The 25479-nt window shown below is 41.8% G+C and overlaps 1 protein-coding gene across 1 annotated transcript in view; it reads left to right on the top strand.

Annotated features, from left to right (window-relative positions):
- The window catches only part of LOC311045577 (phosphatidylinositol 4,5-bisphosphate 3-kinase catalytic subunit alpha isoform), a 45424-nt gene extending 36450 nt beyond the window's left edge, over nucleotides 1–8974 (top strand). Inside the window, exons 19-21 of the mRNA XM_084057512.1 lie at nucleotides 1288–1405; nucleotides 4543–4694; nucleotides 6555–8974. Coding sequence (XP_083913638.1) covers nucleotides 1288–1405; nucleotides 4543–4694; nucleotides 6555–6825 — 541 coding nt within the window. The 3' untranslated portion in view covers nucleotides 6826–8974. The remainder of the gene's footprint in view (nucleotides 1–1287; nucleotides 1406–4542; nucleotides 4695–6554) is intronic.
- Nucleotides 8975–25479: the final 16505 nt, after the last annotated feature.

Below are 25479 nucleotides of genomic sequence, written 5' to 3'. Positions count from 1 at the left end.
ATAATAGCAAAAGAAGAACAAGAAGGTTCTAGTTTTGTCGCTGCTCAGACAAAGAAGGGTAAATGCTGTGTTTGCGTGGTCCACACAAAGTACTGTGCTACAACAACAAAAAAACGAAGATAAAACTAGAATAAGAATAATTAGAAAAAATATGTAGAAGCCTTCAGCAGTATCCACATCAGCATTGCAGATACTTCAACCCATTAAGACCTGGAACGCATCTGTGTCACTTTTTGATTTGAGCTAAAAAAACATTATTTTACACTTTTGGCTATTCAAAAATAGCAGATCTACAAGCTCATAGCGCGGCACCGAGTGCCGCGCTATGAGCTTGTAGATCTGCTATTTTTGAAAAACAGTGAAAATGTGTGCAAATCTTAGTTTGAATATATATTCAATACATATAATACGGCGCAATACATATCATTTTGGGGGTCGTTGCCATGACAAAGTTTGAGAACCACTGATATAGAAACATACGTTTTTTTCAGAATAAAGTTGGGATTTAGAAGACATTTGTAGAATCGGCTTCAGTCTGGCAATAGGTAGGAGACCGGGCAACATTTGCACTGGTCAGTGGTAGCAATAGCACAATGTAGACACATGTAAAAGGCCTGTTTTCACAAATTGTTCTTAAAACAATTGTTGGAAAATTGTTGGCTTTTGAGATTTTAGATTTTTTTTTAGCAGATCTACAAGCTCACAACGTGTAGATGGGCTATTTTCGAATAGCCGAAAAATGCAACGGGGGGTGTTTAAACTGTTCCTCGTTGTACTGGGGAACCCCGGAAACCCCTCAAGGATTCCGGACCCCACGTTGAGAACCAGTGGACTTTCAACTAGTGTATTAGTCTGACATTTGTGACATAATTACACCAGATAAACGTTATTGTATTGCAAATAATTTTAACTTAGGGACTCAGCATAGTGTTCTAACTACAGACGTTGTTAAATGTGTGGCACTACACCGTAATGCAGTATTAAATCCACACGACACGAGTGTCCACTTGAGCATTATTTTCATCCAGGGAGCTGAAACCACACACTTTAAATACTAAGAGGGCAAGCCTCATAAATCATTCACATGTAGCCATATGATTATGTTTAGCTTGTAGTAGGCTATTAAAACGAGGGACTGGTTGCTTATACCTCCTGTGTAGCTGCATGCATTTCTCCAAAGGGTTTCCTAGAAATTGTACTTAAAAGTACAGTACTTGAGTAAATATACTTGGTTACTTTACACCACTTTGTTGTGAGTGACGTACTGTATTCTCTGATGTTTCCCAGGTACGACCAAGCCATAGATCTGTTTACGAGGTCCTGCGCAGGCTACTGTGTAGCCACCTTTATCTTGGGCATAGGAGACCGGCACAACAGCAACATCATGGTGAAAGACGACGGACAGGTAATGTTTAACGTCGTTGTTTTTACATTTTCCCAGTGTTGAGTACAGTTATGTCGTCTTGCAAATTTGCAGACAACATGCATGGATTGAATCCATTAACCCATTAAGACCTGAGGCCATTCTTAAAGAAAATCTAAATCCTAACAGTTTTTTGAACAAAATCAAAAACATTTTTTTTCAAGATTTTTCAAAAATAGCAGATCTACAAGCTCATAGCGCGGCACTCGGTGCCGCGCTATGAGCTTGTAGATCTGCTATTTTTTAATAGCCACAGAAATCTAAAGTGATACAGATGCGTTCCAGGTCTGCGCTGGGGGGGGTGCACAATGCGGTGCGGGTCACATTATTCATATTAATAATTAATTAAACTACTATAAAACAACAGTAACAACAACACACTCTACCAGCCTCCAGTGGTGGAAAATAGCAGATCTACAAGCTCACAATGCCTTGGGCTTGTAGATCTGCTATTTTCACATGGTTGCTGTATGTTTTATAATAATAAACGAAATCTACAAAGTAACTTGTAACTAAAGTTTTCAAATAATTGTAGTGGAGTAAAAGTAAAATATTTGCCTCTGAAATATTGTGGAGTTACTGGAGTAGAAGTAAAAGTATTAGAAATTGGAAATACTCAAGAGTCAAGTGCAAATACCCTAAAATTGTACTTAAGTACAGTTTTTGAGTACATGTACTTAAAGACGTATACCAAAATTGCTTTGCACTGTTCTCATGTCAAATATTGATGTGCGATTAAAATATGATTAATTAATTATAAAGCCTCTAATTAATTAGATTCTTTTTTTTAATCGAGTCCCAGCCCTACTTTGAATATATATATTGTTTAAAGCGAACATTTTTAACTCTATTCTTTGCTTCTGGTGGTCCCTGGAACAAAACATTTTGAGATGGGGGTCTGCGGCCAAATACATACAATTTCGGGGGTCCTTGACATGAAAAAGTTTGAGCACCACTGATCATAGAAACTTTTTTTCAGAAAACTGTTGGGATTTAGAAGACATATGTAGAATCGGCTTCAGGTCTTAATGGGTTAAAGTTCTCGGTCGCCACTGATTTTAGTCATTTGGATTCCACAGAAGCCAGCATGTCTTCTATGAAAGCATGTTGCGCAGCGAAAATAGCCTATCTACAATAACTGAATAGCCGCTATTCAGTTATTTTCTTTTTTAAAGATTAGAGCATTTGAAGTGGTTAAACTAGCAATACGTTTAGAATCATTGTCCATAAAATCCTAATGGTCTCGGATTTGTCATAAAAGCAACGGTTAAATCCTCATTCTGTGATTTCTTCACCTGGTTGTCAGTATGCAGAACAGCAAGAACAATATTACAACATCATATAATGTTACATTTTGTGTCAATAGTTTAGGAAACGGCGCTAGGGTGCGGGGCTCCATTCACACCGTTTCACAAATTGCGTAATAGGACTTGGCCACACGCAATGGGCTCTATTCACAGCAACCATATTGGACCTCTTCCTTACTTCCTTCACAGGTGTTACCAATGATACTAATGAAGGCTCTGTTCCATTTCATGTAGCACAGTGGTTCTCAAACCTTTTAATTCCTAGGAACCCCATAACTCTGAGAGTGTACAAATGCAACCAAATGGACCCTTACGGGTCCATTTGGTTCCATTTGTACACTCTCAGAGTTACACGCCCGCAACGGGCCATTTGGAAACCCCCCTCAAGTGTTTCCAGTGAGCCAACATGCACAATATCAGCACAGACTCTGTTTGACCAGAATGGGACAGAGCCTTAATTAGTATCATTGGTAACACCTGTGAAGGGAGTAAGAAGAGGCCCAATTTCTTTCCAATATGGCTGCTGTGCATAGAGCCTATTTTTTCAGTCGTGAGATTTTATTTAGCTTTTAATCCATGTGTGACATGATTGCTGCCTAAGGGGCCGTGTCCACACAAAGTATTCCGCGAGCGGAGGAGTAAGCGCTTTGGATATCATGTCTCTCTCACGGATCATTTATTGATACCCGAACCTATCAACCTTTTGCTGTGCTCGGGAGTGTTGTGTCGTCTGTGTTTATTAGCACTAATAGCCCCTGTCTGAAACAACGGTAAACATGGACTTCTGATGGCCTGGTGGTCACGATTCATTGTCGGGACGTAAATGACCGGGTTGTCAGACACAGACAGGAGGATCAAATGAGGGAAAAGCAACATGACCATGGATCACAAAGACGAGCTTTCCCGAAAGTCTGGTTGAAGCACTCAGGGTGCTCACCTCCCGAAAAAATGCTGGATGCCCAGAGTGCTGAAACGTGATGCTTGGTAGGGCTGGCGCGATTATGACATTTTACCACGACGATTAAGTGTCAAACTAATGATTGCGATTAACGATTTATTCGTGTTTTTGTCGTTTGAACACTGGAACATATGAATACAAATTGCGTTTTCGGCTTTGAAGTTGGGCCGGTGCAGACATGACAAATAACCCAAATATACAAAAAAAAATACTGACATAATTATGAAATAACTTAACACTTAAAAAAGCGTTAATATTGGAAATAGCCAATCTATAGAAATGCATGGCAGACAGCCGCTATCAGCTCAAAAGATGCTTTTTGTGGACAAGGCCCCTTAACCCATTGAGACCTGAAGCCGATTCTACATGTCTCCTAAATCTCAACAGTATAATGAAAAACGTATGTTTCTATATCAGTGGTGCTCAATCTTTTTCATGTCAAGGACCCCCAAAATTATATGTATTTGGCCGCGGACCTCCATCAAAATATTTTGAAACAAAATTTCAGAAACAAAGATTTGAGTTAAAAATGTCCGCTTTAAAAATATATATATATTCAAAGATTTGCACACATTTTCACGATTTTTCAAAAATAGCAGATCTACAAGCTCGTAGCGCGGCACTCGCTTGTATATCTGCTATTTTTGAATAGCCCAAAGTGTAAAATAGGGCTTTTTAGCTCAAATCTAAAAATGACACAGTTCCAGGTCTCAATGGGTTAACAGAGGTCAAGGGGAAATGGCGAACCTTAATGCAACAGAGCTGTTATAGAAGTGTGACATCTAGTGGATAAAATGTTGTTGTTCCTTGTTGCATCATTCTTTCTTCTCTTTTTTTTGTGCCACATTTCACAGCTGTTTCACATAGACTTTGGCCATTTCCTCGATCACAAAAAGAAGAAGTTTGGGTACAAGAGGGAGCGCGTGCCCTTCGTGTTGACACAGGACTTCCTGATCGTCATCAGCAAAGGAACACAGGAGTGCACTAAAACGAGGGAGTTTGAGAGGTAACGTTGGGCGTCGGTTTTTATCTGTCACGCTTTGTAATGCATCAAAATCACAACTAAAGGTACCAAAAAAAAAGTTTGACCCTTGTGGTGAGGCCTGGGAATCTAATATCACACTATTTTTAACCAAATACCTCATTATTGATATTGTGAGGATGACTATTGGTTTGCATTCACAAAATATTTGCACAGTGATATTTTTTTAATAAATAATCATCAATAATGGCTATATCATCAACTTGTTAAACTAATGGCCTAAGTAATTCTTTTGAGGAAAATTATATTTTTGCCTAAGTCAGCTCCTCATGACACTGGCCTCACGTCATGACAATCGCCTATCTCCTAATTGAAAAGGATCATGTTGTTCCCTCCCCTTAGTGTGACTTAGGCCGAAATAGGCAAAAAAAAAAGCCTAAATCAGTAAATAATTTGGCAGATTTAATTCTATTTAAACCTATTTAAATCTCTTAAGTTACATAACTGACAGACAGTGTTATTTTTATTTTAATAGTCATATTTATTATAAACATTTTGGGTCAAATGATTAAGAAATATCATATAGTTTTGTTTTGGATCAGTTTTTTATTTTTCCTGAAAAACTTAAAAAAATGAAGTTTAGCAAGGTGACAATATAATAATGTAAGTGGGTAAAGACAAATAATGGAACAGCTATAACAGTCATGTGAGATGAGAAAACGACAACGGCTGTAACGCTGGCTTTAAAATCAGGAAAAGACAACACTTGTGCCATGTCACATTATTACGGTATCCAATACGCTAGACAATATCTAGTCTCGTATCACGATATCTATAGAATATCGATATCGTCTCTTGTCGGGTGGAAACCTCACGGGTCCAAAACTGTTACTTTTCAGCATACAAATTCAAAAAATGGCAAAAATAGCAGATCCACAAGCTCGAAACGCGTCGCTTCGCGCAGCGTTTCGAGCTTGTGGATCTGCTATTTTTGATGCTTTCGTGTGACGCTGTAGTATGATCAAGTAGGGCTTTCATTTTCGAAAAAACACAAACATTTAACCCATTAAGACCTGGAACGCATCTGTGTCACTTTAGATTTCTTTGGCTATTCAAAAATAGCAGATATACGAGCTCATAGCGCGGCACCGAGTGCCGCGCTATGAGCTTGTAGATCAAAAAAACATTTTTAAGAATTGCCTCAGGTCTTAACTCTCTGTGCCACGCCCCGAGATACCCCGAGTTTTCCCCGAGTACCCTCGCTGCCAGAACGAGAAATCCCGAGTTTTTACTTTTTACTATGGTCGCGCTATTCTGTTTATTTTTCATGATCACTTTCACTTCCTGACTCCTTCAGAGTCACTGGGTTCCGGTTTCATGACGCAGATTCCGTTTCCGGTTCTCATTTTTTTCCCGCGGTCATTTTCGGCCAGAATAGGGAAAGTCACGTTTTTTCACACGGTATACAAAACGAACGGAGGGGTCTACTGCTACTCTCTTTGGTCTGGGTGACGATCAGTCATCGTAGTCGTGTATAACATCGTATTTTAACCCGATCCGAAATTGTCGAAAACGTCACATCCGTTTATGACCGGATGTGACGTCGGCCTGTTTGGGAGGGGGCGAGCGAGTCAACGAGGTGATCAATGTCTCGATTTGTCGCTCTCTACTGGTAGAACTGTCGTATGAGTTTAAAACTGCATATAGACAAGCTATTTGAAAATTTAATTATAAAATAACAAAAAAAAAAAAACTTCCCTTCTCTTCTTCAATCATCACCACTCCTCCTCCTCCCGCCCCCTTCTTTCCCTCCATCCTTCTGTCCGTCCGTCCGTCCGTCATCTCTCCTCCCGGGCTCTCCACTGCCCCCACACACACACACAGGTTCCAGGAGATGTGCTACAAGGCGTACCTGGCCATCCGGCAGCACGCCAACCTCTTCATCAACCTGTTCTCCATGATGCTGGGCTCCGGCATGCCCGAGCTGCAGTCGTTCGACGACATCGCCTACATCCGCAAGACGCTGGCGCTGGACAAGACGGAGCAGGAGGCCCTGGACTACTTCATGAAGCAGATGAACGACGCCCACCACGGCGGCTGGACCACCAAGATGGACTGGATCTTTCACACCATCCGCCAGCACGCCATGAACTGAGGCGGCGGCGTGCGGCTCGCCGGTGGGAAAAAGGAGGATGACTTAAACGGTGCTTTTTTTTCGACGACATGAACTTAAGCGAATAGTCACCGTGCCGTGAAAGGTAATTTCGCGGGTTCTGGGATTTGTTTTCCAATATACGCTACGTACGGCTCGGGTTTCAGGTTGAGGTTCTCTTTTGAACCTGATTTGGGCCCTGCTGCTCAGGAGGTGGTTCCAACCATGAGGTCTCGAAAAGCCAGGGCTCAGAACTTGTACTTTTCAAACGCGAAAAATGCCTGTTGTACAAGCTTGATACGATGAACTGTGAGCTTGTAGATCAGCTATTTTAGCTTTTTTTTTAAAATTAGTATTTTTTTATGAAGTACCTCCCTGGCTCTGGAAACTTAAACAAAAACGAAAAGAAAAAAAACGTCTCAGAACTCCTCGGGGTTCTGTAAAGTTTCAGGTTATGGAAAAGGTTCTGGGTTTACCGAGAAAGAGCCTTTTAGAGGACCGGCCGGGATGACAAACGTGGGCCGTGTTGCGGACTGAGGTAACGGGGGGCAGTGAGTGTGGAGGGTAAGAGGGGGTCACGCAGCTTTTTGCCACACACTAAAGATGTAGATCATGATTCATCCACTGGCACGTGCGACTACGAGCCGCTCAATCTTCCAGCACGCCGCGAAGCGAGGATGCTGGGCGCCGGCCAGGGACGAAAACGCCCCCCCCCCCCCCCCCCCCCCCTAAATGCTACAAGGATTTTAAAATATCATCTGCCGCCCGCTCCATGGACCTGAGAGGGGTGAGATGGTGAACTGAATGAATGGTATTTCATGTAGGAACAAGAGGAGTCAGTCCGGTGCATTTTGAACATCGTTGGCCTTCTCGATATGTACAAACTCCAGGCAATTCAATTTTTTTTTCGTTTTTCTTTTCTTCTTCAAGTGCAACAACATCTACACTCATAAAGCATTAAGGACGAGAACTTCGCCAGGGACCCCGGTCCCCTATATAAACGCAGCCAGCTCTTTTTTTTTCTCATCGCGAACCACATTGTACCCACTACAAAACAATACCATATACAATACATGCTATGAACTGATAAAAAAAGGCGGATCAATATCGCAGCCAGTGCTGGCGTTTTGTCAACTGAGCAGAAATCATCCTTACACCCCTAAGAAACAATCACCAGCCCTCTTATAATCATGCCATTTGACCCACGTGTGTCAATAGTACTACCAGGAGGTCTGTTGTTGTGTCAGTAGTACTACAGTACATGGTAAAATCCTCCCCATGTTAATTTATCTCTGAGAAAGTATCACCAATAAAATATATACTGACCAACCCGCACGGTACAGGAGCAAAACGTTATTTGAAGAAGCAAGCTCGTCACTGAGCGAAAAGTTACGTTTTTGCTCTGTACCGAGCAGGTTTGGCAGTGCGCAGGTATATCTTTTATTGTTGATGTTAACGTGTATTTTGCCCACGCACCTGCTTCAAGCCTTTTTAATCTAGGTGTGCGAGCGCGTTTTTGAGTGGTGCCAACCACTCCTACATTTGACCGCGTGTGTGTGTGTCTGTCCGTATGTTTGAGCACGGCCTCAACAGCTGCAGCTGATTGCAACACAAGGATGCAACCAGTTACACTAATTCAAAGGCACCACTCTCTTCACACTGGGTGGAATTTTTCTTAACAGCTCTGAGAGAGTACAAATTTGGTTACATTGGCGTTCTCTCAAGTCGAGTCAAAGTCAAGTCAAAGTCTAGCAAAGCAAGTAAGAACTCCTCGTCTGTAGTAGCAGGGAGAACGGAACCCTTCATCTGTGTCATAAAGGATGCCATGAGTTTCTGCTTCCTTCACAGATGATGAGCTCCGTGCTCCTCAGCTCTCTCTCTCTCTCGTGTCACACTGGTCAGTAGTGCCGGGCGACCATATCATGATTATTTTTAACCCATTTAGACCCGGAACGCATCTGTCATTTTAGATTTCTTTGGCTATTCAAAAATAGCAGATATACAAGCTCATAGCGTGGCACCGAGTGTTTAGTAAAAAAAAACACCTGGTCTGAAATCATCAGAGAGAAAGCCTCAAGTTTCACTGGGCCATCGTCAAGAGGAGCATCAGTGGATTGGAACACGGATTCACCCTCCGTTGGTTTAGGAGTGTCAGATACTGCAGTGGCTTGTAGATCTGCTATTTTTTTGGAAAATCTAGAACATTTGTGCATATATATATATATATATATATATATATATATATATATATATATATATACACAACATATTTTTTCCAAAAAAATGATCTCAGGTCTAAATGGGTTAAACTTTTGCCTCGATTACGTGTAATGAACTTATTTTATTTATTGTGAAAACATCCGATCTCCAAGCTCACAACGTGTTGCGATGGCCATTGCACGATGAATTATTATACAGGTGTTAGGTGGTTAATCGATTTAAATCGGTCATTAAAAATCCATTAGAATTTTTTCATGTCGCTTCATTGATATATCACGAATTTAAAAACATTATAAATAAGCTAGTCTGCTTCTCGATGATTCGATTAATGAATCAGAAAGATTAAGTCTGTTATTGGTTTCAAATGTGGCTTTTGATTAGGGCCGTCACCATCATGACGTTTTACTTGGTGATTCATTGTCATACAAATAATTGCGATTAATGATTTAATTGCACTGGGCAGATATGACAAATAACTTAAATATTTAAAGAAATTACATGTAATAATTTTATACTGGAAATAGCCGATCTACAAGCTCACACTGTGTTGTGAGCTTGTAGATCTGCTATTTCCACTATTTTTCGGGGAAAATGTATGAACATTTTTAGACATGGAAACGACTTGATTATCACGATTATGCTAAATAATTACCATTATCACAAATAATTGCGGTTTAGGCGATCATGTAGTTATTGTGGTAGGTGGATATCTCAAATGACCAAAACTGTACATTTTCAGGATTAAGATAAAAAAATAGCAACTTTTGATGCTTCTGTGTGTAGGGCGTTCATTTAGGAAGCAACACAAAAAGCAAAATTATGGAGATGAGTGAGTTTCTACCCGAAAGCAACGGTATGTTTCCGGTTAATCGCCCAGCCCTGCATGTGTTGCCCGTCGCTTCCCTCAGAGGGTTCCTTACAGAGCTGAGTGTGTTCGCTGACCAGTAAGACTTTTACGTGCGGAGGAAGCAGCGATAATAAACGGTCCATAAATTAACAGAGGATTTTACTGTGTACCAGCGAGTCTGCTGTTATGAACGCTAAACTTAACATGTAACATTTTGAAGGCGTTATGACATGTTTTTGTTTGTTTTTTAAACCCCCCCCCGCCCCCTTCCTGCTGAAAAACAATGAATTATTTCTAATCTGGAAGTCTGGGATAGACGCGGCAGATTCTCTCTCTCAACCCCCTTTGAGATTTTCTGTAGAGATGTATTCATTCGTAGTCTCATTATTGCGTAACCGTGCACATATTCCTGTTTTGTTTTTCGGTCCTTTATTTTATACTGAGCCAAAAGCACTAGATAATAGCTCCACTACGCAGCAGTCTTATTTAAAACCCATTTAGACCTGGAACGCATCTGTGTCACTTTAGATTTCTTTGGCTATTCAAAAATAGCAGATCTACAAGCTCGTAGCGCGGCACCGAGTGCCGCGCTACGAGCTTGTAGATCTGCTATTTTTGAAAAATCGTGAAAAAATATTTTTTTGATTTTTTTTTTTTTTTTCCCAAAAAACTGTTAGGATTTAGAAAATGCTTAGCGGCCTCAGGTCTTAATGGGCTAAAAACGAAAAAACAAGTAAAAAAGAAAAAGTCACGACTATTCCAAATCCTGCGTGTCTTCGTAGCACTGATCGCTCTTGCAGTATTTTTTTTTTTGTGGGGGGGGGGGGGGGGGGGGGGGTGTTTGTGTTGTTGCTTTTGTGTGTGTGTTTCCACTTTGTCTCTGCATCAGTATTATTCTGTGTGTCGAATATTTCGGGCACAAAATGTCCGCCGTCCGTTCCAGCTTCCCTCCTCCCCCCACAGTCGGATGCAAAACACAGAAGGACTTGGAAAAAAAAAAACATTATTCTTCAGCCTACCAAGACGGCCCCCCCACAACAGCCGAACGTCAGGTTTTGAATTCACCCTCCTCTTGTTTATTCAAGTCATATTTCTTTTGTCTCTTTTTTTGCTTATAGTTTTTAATAATTTTGTGGTCTTCTTGAGTGGGTGAGGAGCACTGGGAGGAAATGACGTGCAATGCTCTTATTCAGTGGTTCTCACGGTCCGTCAGGGACCGTCAGGGTCGAGGAGAGGGTTCCAAATTGACCCCTAACAGGTCTGTAACTCTTTGAGAGTGTACAATTGGAACCAAACCAATAGGCTCTATGCACAGCAGCCATTTTGGAGAAAAATTGGGCCTCTTCTGACTTCCTTCACAGGTGTTACCAATGATACTAATGAAGGCTCTGTTCCATTCTGGTCATACAGAGTCAGGGTGCTGATATTGTGCATGCTGGCTCACTAGAAATACTAGTGGGTCTCAAAGTGTGGTCCAGGGACCCTCATGGTTCCTTGAGAGGGTGTAACTCTGAGAGTGTACAAATTTGTACACTCTCAGAGTTATGGAGGTCCTTGAAATTAAAAAAGTTTGAGAACCACTGTGCTACACTAAATGGAACAGAGCCTTCATTAGTGTCATTGGTACCACCTGTGAAGGAAGCAAGGAAGGGGCCCAATTTCTGTCCAATATGGCTGCTGTGCATAGAGCCTATTGGAACCAAACCAATTGTACAGTCTCTGAGTTAAGGGGGGGGGGGGGGGCGTCCTTGAAAGAAAAAAAAAGTTTGAGAACCACTCCTCTTATTGGACGCTGTGCTGTTAATACTATGCAAAAAAAAGTGTGGACTCTCTTAACATGTACTGTACCTCGAAAAAACAAAACAAAACAAAAAAACACGTTGAAGCTGACACCAGGAAAAACAAAAGGACATGCGTTACATGCAACACACAGCCATTTATTAAAGGTGTCTATGAACTTTGTACAGGGAAACAGTACGAACGCAGAAAACAACAAAAAATGCACAGTTATGCACTGCAACGATATCGCCCCATTTCTTCCCCGACTGGCTATATAACTCTGAAAAAGAACTGTGAAGAGAAGGAAAAAAAAACGCAACAAAAAAAAAGTAACCCTTGCCTTCTTATGATTTTGTGGTGTTTGTTTACCCCCCCTCCCCCCCACCCCCCCTCAGAGCGGTAACTCGGTGCATGAAATCGATTTTATGGAACATGCAGGAAGAATCATCAGAAGAGAATGTTTGTTGTAGATTTTTGCGTTTTTTGTTTTTGTCCCTCCTTTCCTAAGACCAGGCTGGGCTGACATAGGTCCGGTAATAACAACACTACTTTTCCTTTTTTCTTTTTTTCATCATCACTACGTTCGATATATACGATCCTACGTTGGGGAACAAGTTGATCCAAGACGACAAAAAAAACAACTAACAAAATAATTACCGAAGTGGATTCGTGGTTTTAACCCTCAAGTGTCTTTATTCCCCGCCTTCTATCCTATGATTGTTGTCCTTTTTTATTATGTACCGGAAAGTGATTTGTGACCCAGGAGTTGCCAGATCTGCTCATTATAATTTCCCCCCGCCAGATTTTATTTGAAAATAGCCGATCTACAAGCTCACATCGCGACGCGTTGTGAGCTTGTAGATCTGCTATTTTAGTAGCTGATGTATATGTTAAAAGTGCGCATGAGGCCCGTAGTCGCTTCTTTTTGGGCTGTTTTTTTCCTAGGACCTGGTTCCTTGTTTCTCTCACATAATCTGGCAACACTCTGTTTTGCGACGTTGGCTCGCTACGTAGACGCAGCCCCCCCCCTCCTCCCTCCCCCCAGCTTAACCAAATGACACGAGAACAACGTGGGGAACGCTTTTCCTGGACACTCGAGTCTGTCTGAAGAAAGTCCAAACTTAACCCTTGAATGGGATGCTACTTTTTTTTTTTTTGTGTAATGGACTTCACAACTTTGCCCAGGAAAGCGGTCCTTAACAGTTTGCATTTCTGTACGGGATACAGACGGACGAGTGGGCGGGACCCATTTGAAAATGAGAGAACTAATAAGACCCCCCCCGGACGTACAAGTATAATACTACAGTATGTGGAAGAACTACCTTCGCCACCTTCACCTTTTTTGTTGTTTTAGTTTAGTTTCATTTCTTTGTTACTTGGCTTTAGTTAACCGTGTCTTTTCCTTTTTACTCTCAAGTTTGATTTCTGCGTGGTTTTACAACACCCGGCACCAGTGGTGGACAAAAGTACTCAACCCCAGTTACTTGAGGCAAAGTATAGATACTTGTGGTAAGATATAGCTTGAGTGAAAGTACTGGAGTAGTTGCTTTTAAAAATGCTTAAGTGTTCAACAAGTACATGCTTCTAAATTTACTGAAGTATTCAAAAAGTCTGAATTACAAAGTGCATTTTCCTTTTTACTATCAATGCATTGCTCTAATGAAATTTGGACATTTCCCCAAAAAAGATTCAACATTGCAGACCTACAAAAGCTTGTAGGTCTGCTATTTTCACTATATTCGAAATAAGGCATAAGTTGTTCATTCATAATGTACATTTTTACCCTTGTATTGGAGTCAAGAGTAACTATTTGTCTTAATATCATCTAAGTGTCCAAAAGAATACAAATACTCCAGTAAATTACATATGCTCAAAGAGTTTCGTGTGTCGGGTGGAAACATCATATGTCCAAAACTGTTCCTTTTCAGGATTCAAATTCAAAAACCTCCAAAGTAGCAGATCTACAAGCTCAAAACGCATCGCTTTGAGCTTGCAGATCTGCTACTTTTGATGCTTTTGATCGCTGTAGTATGATCAAGTACGGCGTTAGTTTACGGAAAAACACAAAGTAAAAATGTAGAGATAAGAGGTGTTTTTGCCCAACAGCAACGCTATATACTTAAGAACAGTACTTAAATAGATGTACTTGGTTACTGTCCACCACTGAGCGGCGTGAATCAAGCCTCACGTTGCATGAGGTCTTCAGTTTTGTGCTCCCTTTTTTTTTGTTTTGTTTGACCCGGTTGTTTGTTTACTTGAATCTCGTTGTATGAAAACCTTGTTACGTTGTCTGAGGTACAACAAATGTCACAATGAAGGTAACAGATTTACTGCTACTGCTAAAAAAGAAAGAAAAGAAAAAAAAAAGTACGTGTGCAAATGCTTTCCTTGAATAACTCTACAGAGGTAATATATTTTTGTATTCTAAAAAATGTAGGCAAACTCATTATATAACTATGAAAATGCTAACCAAAAAAAGAGAGAGAGAGTGCGCGCGAGAGAGAGAAACAGTGGAAATTATGCATTTTGTACAACATTCTTCTTATCTCAGTGGTTCTCAAAAGTCTAGGTCTAGGGACCCCCCTCAGTGGTTCCTAGACCCTCCAAATGTACCCTTACAGAGCTGTAACTCTTGAGAGTGTACAAATGGGGGTTCCATTTGCGCACACACTCAAAGAGTTATGGGGGTCCTTGAAATAAAATTACGAGTTTGAGAACCACTGTTCTTATGAATCCCAGTAGACGGCTTCTTGTTGTTGAAACAATATGAATTGGCCGCAAGAAACTTGGACGCTCTCTGCACCCAAGCTCCATTTAACACCCCATTAAGACCTGGAACGCATCTGCGTCATTTTAGATTTCTCTGGCTATTCAAAAATAGCAGATCTACAAGCTCATAGCGCGGCACCGAGTGCCGCGCTATGAGCTTGTAGATCTGCTATTTTTGAAAAATCGTGAAAAAAATATTTTGATATTTTTTTCCAAAAAACTCTTAGGATTTAGAAAACATTTGTTTGAATTGGCACCAGGCCTTAATGGGTTAAGCCATTCATGCATGAAACGGAAAAAGTCCCGTCTGATTGTATTAAACGACGATACAAACTAACGTTGCACCTGTACATCCCGTTTCGAAATTGCACATAATGCAGGACGTGAAGTGATTTTTAAACGAGTGCTTCCACACCTCGGGAACACACACATAACAATCATGGCTGCATGGAGAGAGAAAATGGATAAACCCCAAGCTGTGCGTACAGGTGCAATATTGTGCAAAACGTGCAATTTTTTATCATCGTTGAATACACTCAGATCAGGACCGTTTCTGTTTCACGAATGGGCCGTCAATGGAGCTTGTTGCAGCTTAGATGCAGACGGCGTCTAAGTTGCTTGTGCCTCGATATGAATGATAAACGAGAGGTGATGATGAGGAAGGAAGGACAGGGAGGTGGACTGAGAAGATGGCAGAGGCGATTGAAGCCACATTTATAGTTCACCGTGCGGCTGCGTCGCTCTTAAATGGACTTAATATCAAAAAATAACTAGGCGTGCATAGAGCTTAGGTATGCAATTATTGATTATTTTCTATCAATTACTTCATCGAATAATCGCAAAATATTTATTTTGAATAGTCTGATTAGCAACTTAAGCCCTAGTTAATGCTTCAACATACAACGGTGTTGCATAAAAATAGCAGATTTACAAGCTCACTGTGAGCTTAAAGATCTGCCATTTTTTATATTAAAAAGGTGTTTGAAAGAAAATAAATTGATTATTTTTATGAAGAAATGTCACATTTTCTGTAATAAATTAAATGGATTGGTTCGATTGTTGTGCAACAAAGTATAAGGGCTTAAGCAGTTAATCAGTCTAATCAATTTAGTCAATTATATTTAAAAAATCAACTTGAATTATGTTGATATAAAAATTAAAACACAATAAAAAAATGCGCTTGATTAACAAAAAATATTGATAAAATAATCACTAATAATTGATATTTTCTGCCCTAAAATCTGCTCTATTTGGGGAGTGGCGCAGTCGCATGATGTATAAATTAAGCCTGATTTATACTTCATTGCTCGAAGGTGTCGTGCGCCAAAAATAGCCGACCTTCAAGCTCACGACGCACGTTGTGAGCTTGTAGATCGGCTATTTTAGGGGGGCGACGCACGTCATACGACGGGGCACGAATTTCGGCTTTAGGCTCCCATGACGGAGAAAGTCTGTAAGCACAATAAGTTATGGAGGGAGAAGCAAAAACCCTGCATGTTTTTAAGGAACCTGTCTCATTATGTGTATCTTACTCATCTGTAAATATTCATCTGAAATCTCTAAAAACAAAAATACTCTTTTACTCATATCAATATGACCACGGTGTCTGATGAGAACATGTATTCATCCATTCATTCATTCATTGTACTGCTAAATAAAACATGTCTGTATATGAACTCTGATTATACCTGAAAAAAAGCTTTTATTTTGTTTTGTACATTTTACTAATGTGCTTTACATTGTATTAAAGGGTGTGAATTGGAAACGAAAACAAAGGTTCCCTGTGAAAAAAAAGGCGCTCTTCACCCATTTTCAACCTTATCTTCAAATAAGTGGTCCTCACTAATGCTCATAAGATGACCCAATGTCCGTCTACTTACTGTCTCATTGGTGGCCTGTGGACAGTTCAGAAACCTGATTACCAACGAATGGGGTTTCCAAGCTAATAGAAACTACAGCTTTTGTCTTTCTGTAAAGTTCTAGCATGCTGAATTGTTATTGCATTCATTTAAAAAAAAAATCTGCCTGCCGCTGATGTCACTGGTAGTCAGGTTTCTGAACTGTCCACAGGCCCTCCTCTGAGACACGGAGCCAGTAGACAGAAATGGTGCCATCTTATGAGCATTAGTGAGGACAAATTATACCAAAATACGGTTGAAAATGAGTGCTCTGCCTCCCATGAGAATGTTCAATCAATTTCTTCCACAGGAGTGCTACAACTTGTGCTTAATTTACATTCTCATGGCGTCCCATGCTGAAAATAGCATATCGGCTTCGTGTTGGCACGTCATACGACTAAGTAGGAATTAGGCATCATGTGTATTGATATAAAAGAAAGAAAAGAGGACCTTTGTTTGCATAAGACTGTGTAAATGTGCAAAATTGATCATTTAGATTTAGAACATGCTTGTGTGGGATTAGTAATCGATCCCTATTTTTGGCATGTAAAAAGTTTAAAATATTTTTTTCCAACTTTCAAAAATAGTTCAAATCCAATATACAAGCTCACACCGCGTCGCAATGCCACGCACTGTGAGCTTGTAGACAAACTATTCTTACGTGACAACTTTGTGCGACAAAGTATAACATTGGATTTAAATGGTTACGTGAATTAAGAACATTTTTATTTTATTTTTCAAAACCATGCTTCTTGATTACTTGATTACAAAAAAAAAAGCTACGAAAATATTCAATATATTGTGCATATAATATATGCACAGCAGCCATATTGGGAAGAAATTGCGCCTCTACCTCACTTCCTTCACAGGTGTTAACAATTATACCAATGAAGGCTCTGTTCCATTCTGGTCAAACAGAGTCAGGGTGCTGATATCGTTCATGTTGGCTCACTGGAAACACTCTGCTACACCAGTGGGTCCCAAAGTTGTGGTCCAGGTACCCTCATGGTTCCTTGAGGGGGTTCCAAATGGCCCCTTACAGTTGTGTAACTGATAGTTATGGGGGTCCTTGAAATTAAAATGTTTGAGAACCACTCTGCTGCACAAAAATAAGGCTCTGTTCCTTAATTAGTGTAATTGGTAAGACCTGTGAAGAAAGTATACTTGTAGCCTGGTAGACCATCCCGGTCGTGGAATTCACACGAATTCCGCGACCGCGACATGGTCTACCAGGCTAAAGGAAGTAAGGAAAGAGGCCCAGTTTCTTTCCAATATGGCTGCTGTGCATAGAGCGTATTGTTCCAGGCCTAAAACGGTCAATTAGGCACATTCTTCCGTGGGAGTGTTCCCGCTGGCGCTCCTGACCAGCCTGTAGAGTTTGCCCTGGGTGCACCTGGACGCCCCCCTGCCCTCCGTGCCGCTGTCGCCGTCCAGCTCGGAGCACAGGTGTGCCAGCCGCTGCGTCAGCTTGACCAGGCCCACCAGCAGAACCCCGCCGCCCAGCATCAGCCCGGGCCACATCAGCGCCGACAGAGCCCGCCTCAGCGTGTACTTCCTGTTCAAGATGGCGTCCGACGGGCGCCTGGCGGGGTCCGTCAGACAAGGTAGGGAGCCCCCTCCGCCCAGCTGTTCGTCCAAGCTGCTCTTCACTTGTAGCACCTCTTGTTGGAGTTCCGCCACGTCCATTTGACACTTGGGTATGTAGAAACACTATAGGAAGCCATTGTTTTACAATTAGAGTTTAATGGAGCGATGGAGTTTAATGGAGCGAGTGTTCACGTTCAGTGCTGGTTAACCCATTAAGACCTGAAGCCGATTCTACAAATGTCTTCTAAATCCCAACAGGTTTCTGAAAAACGTGTGTTTCTATATCAGTGGTGCTCAAACGTTTTCATGTCAAGGACCCCCAAAATGATATGTATTTGGCCGCGGACCCCCCATCTCAAAATATATTGTTCCAGGGACCCCCAGAAGCAAAGATTTTAGTTAAAAATGTTTGCTTTAAAACAATATATATTCAAAGATTTGCACACATTTTCATAAATTTTCAAAAATAGCAGATCTACAAGCTCGTAGCGCGGCACTCGGTGCCGCGCTACGAGCTTGTATATCTGCTATTTTTGAATAGCCAAAGTGTAAAATAATGCTTTTAAGCTCAAATCAAAAAGTGACACAGCTGCGCTCCAGGTCTTAATGGTACATTAGTAAGGTGAAGACATTCTGTTATTTCTGTAAATTATAGAGATCTCCATAACCTCTTATCTCCATATTTTAACTTTTTTTGTTTGTAAATGAACGCCCTACTTGATCATACTAGCTGAAAGGTAACAGTATTGGACATGTGAGGTTTCCACCCGACACAGACGATGTATGCAAATCATGCCGCATCATGCTTCTGAGTTCTGACAGGTGCGTTGAGGTCCGGCATGGGATTGAAAGCACACCTGGAAATGTGTGATTCCCCTACTTAGTAATATATCTACATGTAAACTTCATTCAATTAGCCCATATTATGTGCTAATTGAAGGAAGTTTACACACGTGTTGAATGTCATTCTGTGCATGTGAATATCATGGAACAGTGGTGTCATTTTTGTCCTACTAAATGCATGTTTTGTGCCTAAACTTTGGATTTATCGCTGCTATGTGACCGGAGCTGACCTCGAGTCACAGAAATCAATGATTGGGTGGGCAGGCTTAAACATGAGTGCTACAAATTAGTATGCAGCCGAGGTGAATTCCTCCCTAACTTACTGTAATGTCATAGTGATATACTCTGTGGTGACCTTCACACAACACAACATCAAACTGCCCTGAGATAAAAAGGTATTTTCAGGGGCAAAACATGAAATATGGTAGCAATATAAAATACAACGTACTGTACTATGTGTTGTGCTGTGTTGAAAAAAAAAAAGGGAAAACTTTTCCCACACAAATCTTCTGTTAAATCTTCTCCCTGGCACAACATATTTTGTATTTTGGGGGATCCTTGGCATGAAAATGTTTGAGAACCCCTGGTGTTGTGAATAGGCTCTATTCACAGCAACCTTCACAGGTGTTACCAATGATACTAATGAAGGCTCCGTTCCATTTCGTGTAGCACAGTGGTTCTCAAACCTTTTAATTTCTAGGACCCCCATAACTCTGAGTGTACAAATGGAACCGAATGGACCCGTAAGGGTCCATTCGGTTCCATTTGTACACTCTAAGAGTTACACACCCGCAAGGGGCCATTTGGAACCCCCCTCAAGTGTTTCCCAGTGAGCCAACATGCACAATGTCAGCACAGACTCCGTTTGACCAGAATGGAACGGAGCCTTAATTAGTATCATTGGTAACACCTGTGAAGGAAAGGACGTAAGAAGAGGCCCAATTTCTTTCCAATATGGCTGCTGTGCATAGAGCCTATAACAGGCCCTTATTACCATAGATATATATAAAGGCTAGATGACTCACCCGCGCTGCTGGCCAATGGAGTACGACGTCGCCACATGGCGGCCATCTTGGGACGGTCATTCATAACATTATGTGTCTATGGTGCATATACTTTGAAATAACCATAGCGTGCTCAATTTTCATCCGATTTTCAAACGGTTTGGTGTTTTGTAAACACCAAAGATGTAGTTATGATATTATTGTATTTAAAAAAAAAAACATGATTATAATTATAAGTATGCAGTATCATAACTACATCTTTGGTGTTTACAAAACACCAAACCGTTTGAAAATCGGATGAAAATTGAGCACGCTATGGTTATTTCAAAGTATATGCACCATAGACATAATGTTATGAGTGACCGTCGCAAGATGGCCGCGGTTGAGCTACGCTTGCGCCGCCCCTTGAGCCATCTAGCCTTTATATATATCTATGCTTATTACCTCCAGGCCGAGGTGGACGGGCTCCTCGTCGTAGTGGAGTAGAAGGTTGTGTTCGGAGCCGCTGACGTTCACCACCACCCTGAGACACGGCATGCTGCTCACCCCCCGGCACCCCACCCAGTCCACCAGGAGCTCTGTGTGGGACACCACGCAGCTGGACTCCACCTTCCACTGACTGCACACACACACACACACACACACACAACACCAACACACACACAAACACACACACAACCAGCAAGTTCATTTGCTGTACTGTGGAGGAATGTCTCACAGGGTCTTCCCACGGTCTTGAAATATTTTGAAATGAGAAAAACAGTTTTCCGGGCCTGGAAAAGATTTGGAATGAATCAAGTGGTTTGGAAAATGTTTGGATGTAAATTATTATTGTTTTGGCTATTGATTTTGTTCATTAACTCTTTAACTGCCAGAGTAAAATATGAATATAAATGATATTGTTTTGGCTATTGATTTTGTTTATTAACTCTTAACTGCCAGAGTAAATTTTTAATAGTGTCACCCCGGTGCCAGTGAAAACTAGTGTTTTTTTACCTACCTTTGAGAAAAAAAATTCGATCGAGGAAATCCGTTCCATAGTTGCGGCAAGTTGAAAAATAGCATGTTTTGCCAAAAATACATCTTTCGTCCCTCTTTTCTCCATATATGGCATAAATGGGAAGACAGATACACAGACAGACAGACGGATCCGTCTTTTGTCCCTCTTTTCCTCTTTTCTCCATGATAATAGCACTACTTGTGAAATACTCGAGCACAAAAAACACAGAAATAAGCTGTAAATATAGGCTATGTTGGGGTGGTCCACATAAGCTGCTCTGTTTGGTCATTGCTAAGGTATTTTCTGTGAAGCATGGGGTGGACTGGATATTCACCAATAAGCTGTAATGTCACACACAAGTCGACACTAGTGGACAAAAACAAGATATGTAGAGAAATAGTGGAATGATCCGGCATTTTACGACATGAAGAACCAGAATACAACCAAACAAAGCACGAAGTTCCCCCCGCTCGCCTCGCTCCCTTTCATGTCCGCGTCTGACGTACACAGTACACACGCACGCACGTCGCACGCACACGCCCAAGACAAGTGTAGCATTGGTACTCTGTGGAAACAGCAGTCTTTCATGTATTCCGTGATGGTACAATTTTTGTCAAGTAGCCTACATGAATGACACCAATGATCCCATCGTCATAAATCATACCATACGTTTGTTAATAGGCTCTATTCACAGCAGCCATATTATGAAGACATTCACAGGTGTTACCAATGATACTAATGAAGGCTCTGTTCCATTCTGGTCAAACAGAGTCAGGGTGCTGATATTGTGCATGTTGGCTCACTGGAAACACTCATGGGTCATGAGCCATATGGCCCCTTACAGGTGTGTAACTCTGAGAGTGTACAAATGGAACCAAATGGACCCGTACGGGTCCAGGTTCCATTTGTACACTCTCAGAGTTATGGGGATCGTGGAAACCACTGTGCTAGACTAAATGGAACAGAGCCTTCATTAGTATCATTGGTGACACCTGTGAAGGAAGTGATAATATGGCTGCTGTGCATAGAGCCTATTCAACCAAACATTACGAGCAGTGCGCAGGGCGTGTTCTAGTTACACTAAAATAAAGCAATGTATTCCCTCTTGAGTCACGGTCATAATAATCTGAACGTTTATGGAGTGATCATTGATGAATGAATTATAAACATTAATGTCCTGCAATTATTTGAAAACTTTAGTTATTAGTTACTTAGTAGATTTTGATAATTATTACAAAACATACACTGCCCACTTCAGCCCTATATACATTTCGGCCAATCTCACAATGCATGTGAGCTTGTAGATCTGCTATTTTCAAAATATTTTTATACATTTTATTATGCATTTGAAAACTGAAATTGGACATTCTGCATAATGAGTACTTTTGGTACTTTAAGTACATTTTGGTACCAATACTTTTCTACTTCTACTCAAGTAATTTTGTCATTCTAGACTTTTACTTGTAACAGAGTATTTCTACATTCCAGTATTGATCCACAGCCAAATGTCATTTTGTGGGTCCTTGACATGAAAAAGTTTTAGGACCATTGTTCCAAGTAACTAAACTATCAGCATGGGTTAAAAACACAACATTTATCTAAATCCATTGAACTAATGGTGAGATCTTGTGATGATCATGGTTGGATCTGGTTATATGGAAACGTAAGCAGAACTTGGTGCCGGAACTTCACAGGTTCTTGAAAGTTCCGGGTTCTGTAAAGTTCTGGTTCCACCCTTGTAGTGGAAAAAGGGGCCGAGTGTGGCTGCTGGGGTGGCCATCACAAGCAGATGGCTTCAAAGTGCATATGATATGATGAGGGGAAAAAAACATGATGCTTTAGTTGTCCAAGCCCTCCATGAAGGATAACAATATTGTGCCATTGCACTGCAGGGCAGGCACACTTTGATGCAATATTGAGAATTTTGCAAAATCCTCACAAGCAGATGATGCAAGACCGGATCATGCATAGGCCGTGGGGGGCGAGTGCCCTGGGGCACCAGCCAATGAGGACACCACATGATTAACACATCGGGTGCCAAAACCGGAAAATTACGTGGGGCTAGCGCAGCACTGGAATCACCCATGAACACTCTAAGAAGTAAGGGACAGATGGATCACCGTGCCAAAAAAATCTGTCTCCCATCCGCTTCCATTCTGTCTCCTTGCTAAAAACCTCTGTATCTCCTTAACTTTTTACAGTGGGCAAAACGAGTCATTCTCGATGCGCGATCGCTCCGCGATGGTGACTCGCATGCAAGACTGTTGCCTCCCACAATTTTCAGATGTTTCCGGTCATACAGTCTGGGACTCGGAAGCTCTGATCATGATTGATATATAAATGTGAGGATGTGAGGCCTCCTCCCATCCTCCAATCTGCTCAGATTGGCCTCCTCCCGGAAGGTCCAATCTGCTCAGTTTAAAGCTTGTTGAATGCGTGACTTTGAGGACATTAAGCACATAATGATACCCTTACGGGTTGTCAGGCCTAAAAGTATAGTTAATTGTTCAGGCTAGGCTGAGCCTCGGGCCGGCCCAGTAGGGCCCAGGTAGGGCCGGGCCTTCATTTTCAGGCCTGTTGAGAACTCTAATGCCGTGGGGCAACTTCAGTTTTTCATCTTCACCCAGCTGAGTGCTGCCAACAGAGGAGCGCAGAGGGGGAGCAGGTCATTACACACCGGCGATTATGCGAATATGCGCAAAATTCTGACTTGTTCCGAATAGTTAAGAGACGCTTTTTCGCTCCATGGAAGCTTGCATTGACTTTATAAGGTATTTAAAAAAAACGTATTATTCGCCCCCGGTGTGTAAGGAGCTTAACCATTCAGCTACATACATTCATTTGCCAATACCCAGCCCCCCCCCCTGAAAACCACTTCCAGCACACCTCTGTGGTTGTTGAGAGAAATGCTTTTGTGTGTCTGTTATGGTGTCATATTCGGTGAGTTTGTACTGTAACTAATAATCTCATGCATGTTTATAGCCATAGTAAAAAAAACAAACATTGAAAAACATTAATTAATCCGGGCCTGAGCAGATGGCTTCAAAGTGCAGTGATATGACGGAAAAAAATAAACATGGTGCTTTAGTTGTCCCAGCACCCCATGTAATGAAGGCTAATATTGTGCCACTGCAGGGCAGGCACACTTTGATGCAATATGAAGAATTTTGCAAAGCCACTAAATTCCAACTATCATTTATGCAATGCTTTCAAACGGAGAATTGACTCGATACATCTAATAGCATTGTCATCAACTTCTGGATCAAACTTGTTCGCCATGAGGTGATGCTGTTGAAATATCCACTGGAGATCACCAGTGCCATATACACATATCCACCTCCTAACCGTCGAAGTGCATGGAGGGTACGCGGCGCCTTCTGTTACATCACCAGCATGACCACCCCAATGCATCAGGCGAGCGATGGCATTCATGTCAGACAGGTGGTACATCCTGTGCGCAGGCAGTGACCCTGGTACAGAGCTCATCCTGTTCAGACTGGCCCACACATGTTCCTCGGGACAATCCGTGTCGCGATTCCACTCAAACACCTTCTGAATCTCTTTGTTCTCCAGCACGTGTTTCACAAAGTCTCTGGTGACCACAATGTAAGCGTTGCCTGAGAACATGGGGATTGGTGGGGGGGGTTTCCTGATTCCTGTATTGACGATAGTATCGATATGAGTATGATCAGTATCGGTGACTTGCCAGGCGTACTGCCAGCGGACCTTCTTATGGTCTATCACTTCCTCAGACTCCATACTGTTCTTTCCATTGAGCATCTTCAGCGCCTGAACCATTTCTGCATTGGTCTTGATGGGGAGGTCTGCACCGCAAGTGTTGAGCAGGTACCTCCACTGGACCCGAGAATTCACAAGGTCTTCGAAACAGTTTAAATCCGCTTGCACTCTTGACCAGGATCGGTAAACCACTCTTTCTAATTTGCTCGCTATGAAGACGTTAGGGAAACAGGAAACGATTGCACTCACAGCTTTATGGAATATCTCCGGGGATTTCTTGTCCACGTGCACACAGTAGACGTTCTGAGGGTTGTACACGGCACGCAGGAGTCTTTCAAACATCTCGACATCTGCGTGAATCACCATGGAGTAGGCAATGGGAAAGTCCCTCTCTTCCTCGCTGAGGGGCTCTGTGATAAACCCTCTTTTGTCTATGTAAGCTTTACAGTCCTTTGTCATGCTAAGGTATGACGCCTCTGAGAGCCTCTGCTTAGACCCCATAAGCTGATCAATCTCATCTTTCTTGCCGACCATCTCTCCGTTGACGATGGCAGAGCAGACCGCCAGGTCATCATTGTATTCTTGTGGTACCCGTGGCAGGCCGGCGGCCACTGGGCGCGATCCAGAGGGCCCATTCAGTAGGAATAGGATTCCGGCGGCCACTGGGCGCGATCCAGAGGGCCCATTCAGTAGGAATAGGATTCCTAAGAGAAACGCTATGCCTGAGAGAAAGGCATAGCGTTTCAGCCATTTACCATTCATCCTGTTTTCGTTTGGACCTCTGCTAGGAAGACAGATACACAGACAGATACACACGTCATGCGATATCCGGCCATTCAGATTTCAACCACTAGGGGTCTAGCAGTACCAGGTCTCCTGGTTCTAGTTTTAGTATCTACTTATATAATCGGCAAGTCACTTCCGCGCGCCGCTGACGCTATAGCCACAGCTCTGTAATCGAGTAAACACAAC

This window comes from Gymnoscopelus microlampas (genome assembly GCF_963454915.1).
Source record: "Gymnoscopelus microlampas genome assembly, chromosome: 5".
In the NCBI taxonomy this organism is placed as follows: Eukaryota; Metazoa; Chordata; class Actinopteri; order Myctophiformes; family Myctophidae; genus Gymnoscopelus; species Gymnoscopelus microlampas.
Note: the sequence above shows the minus strand (reverse complement) of the source record. Positions and strands in the feature narration are given on the sequence as shown.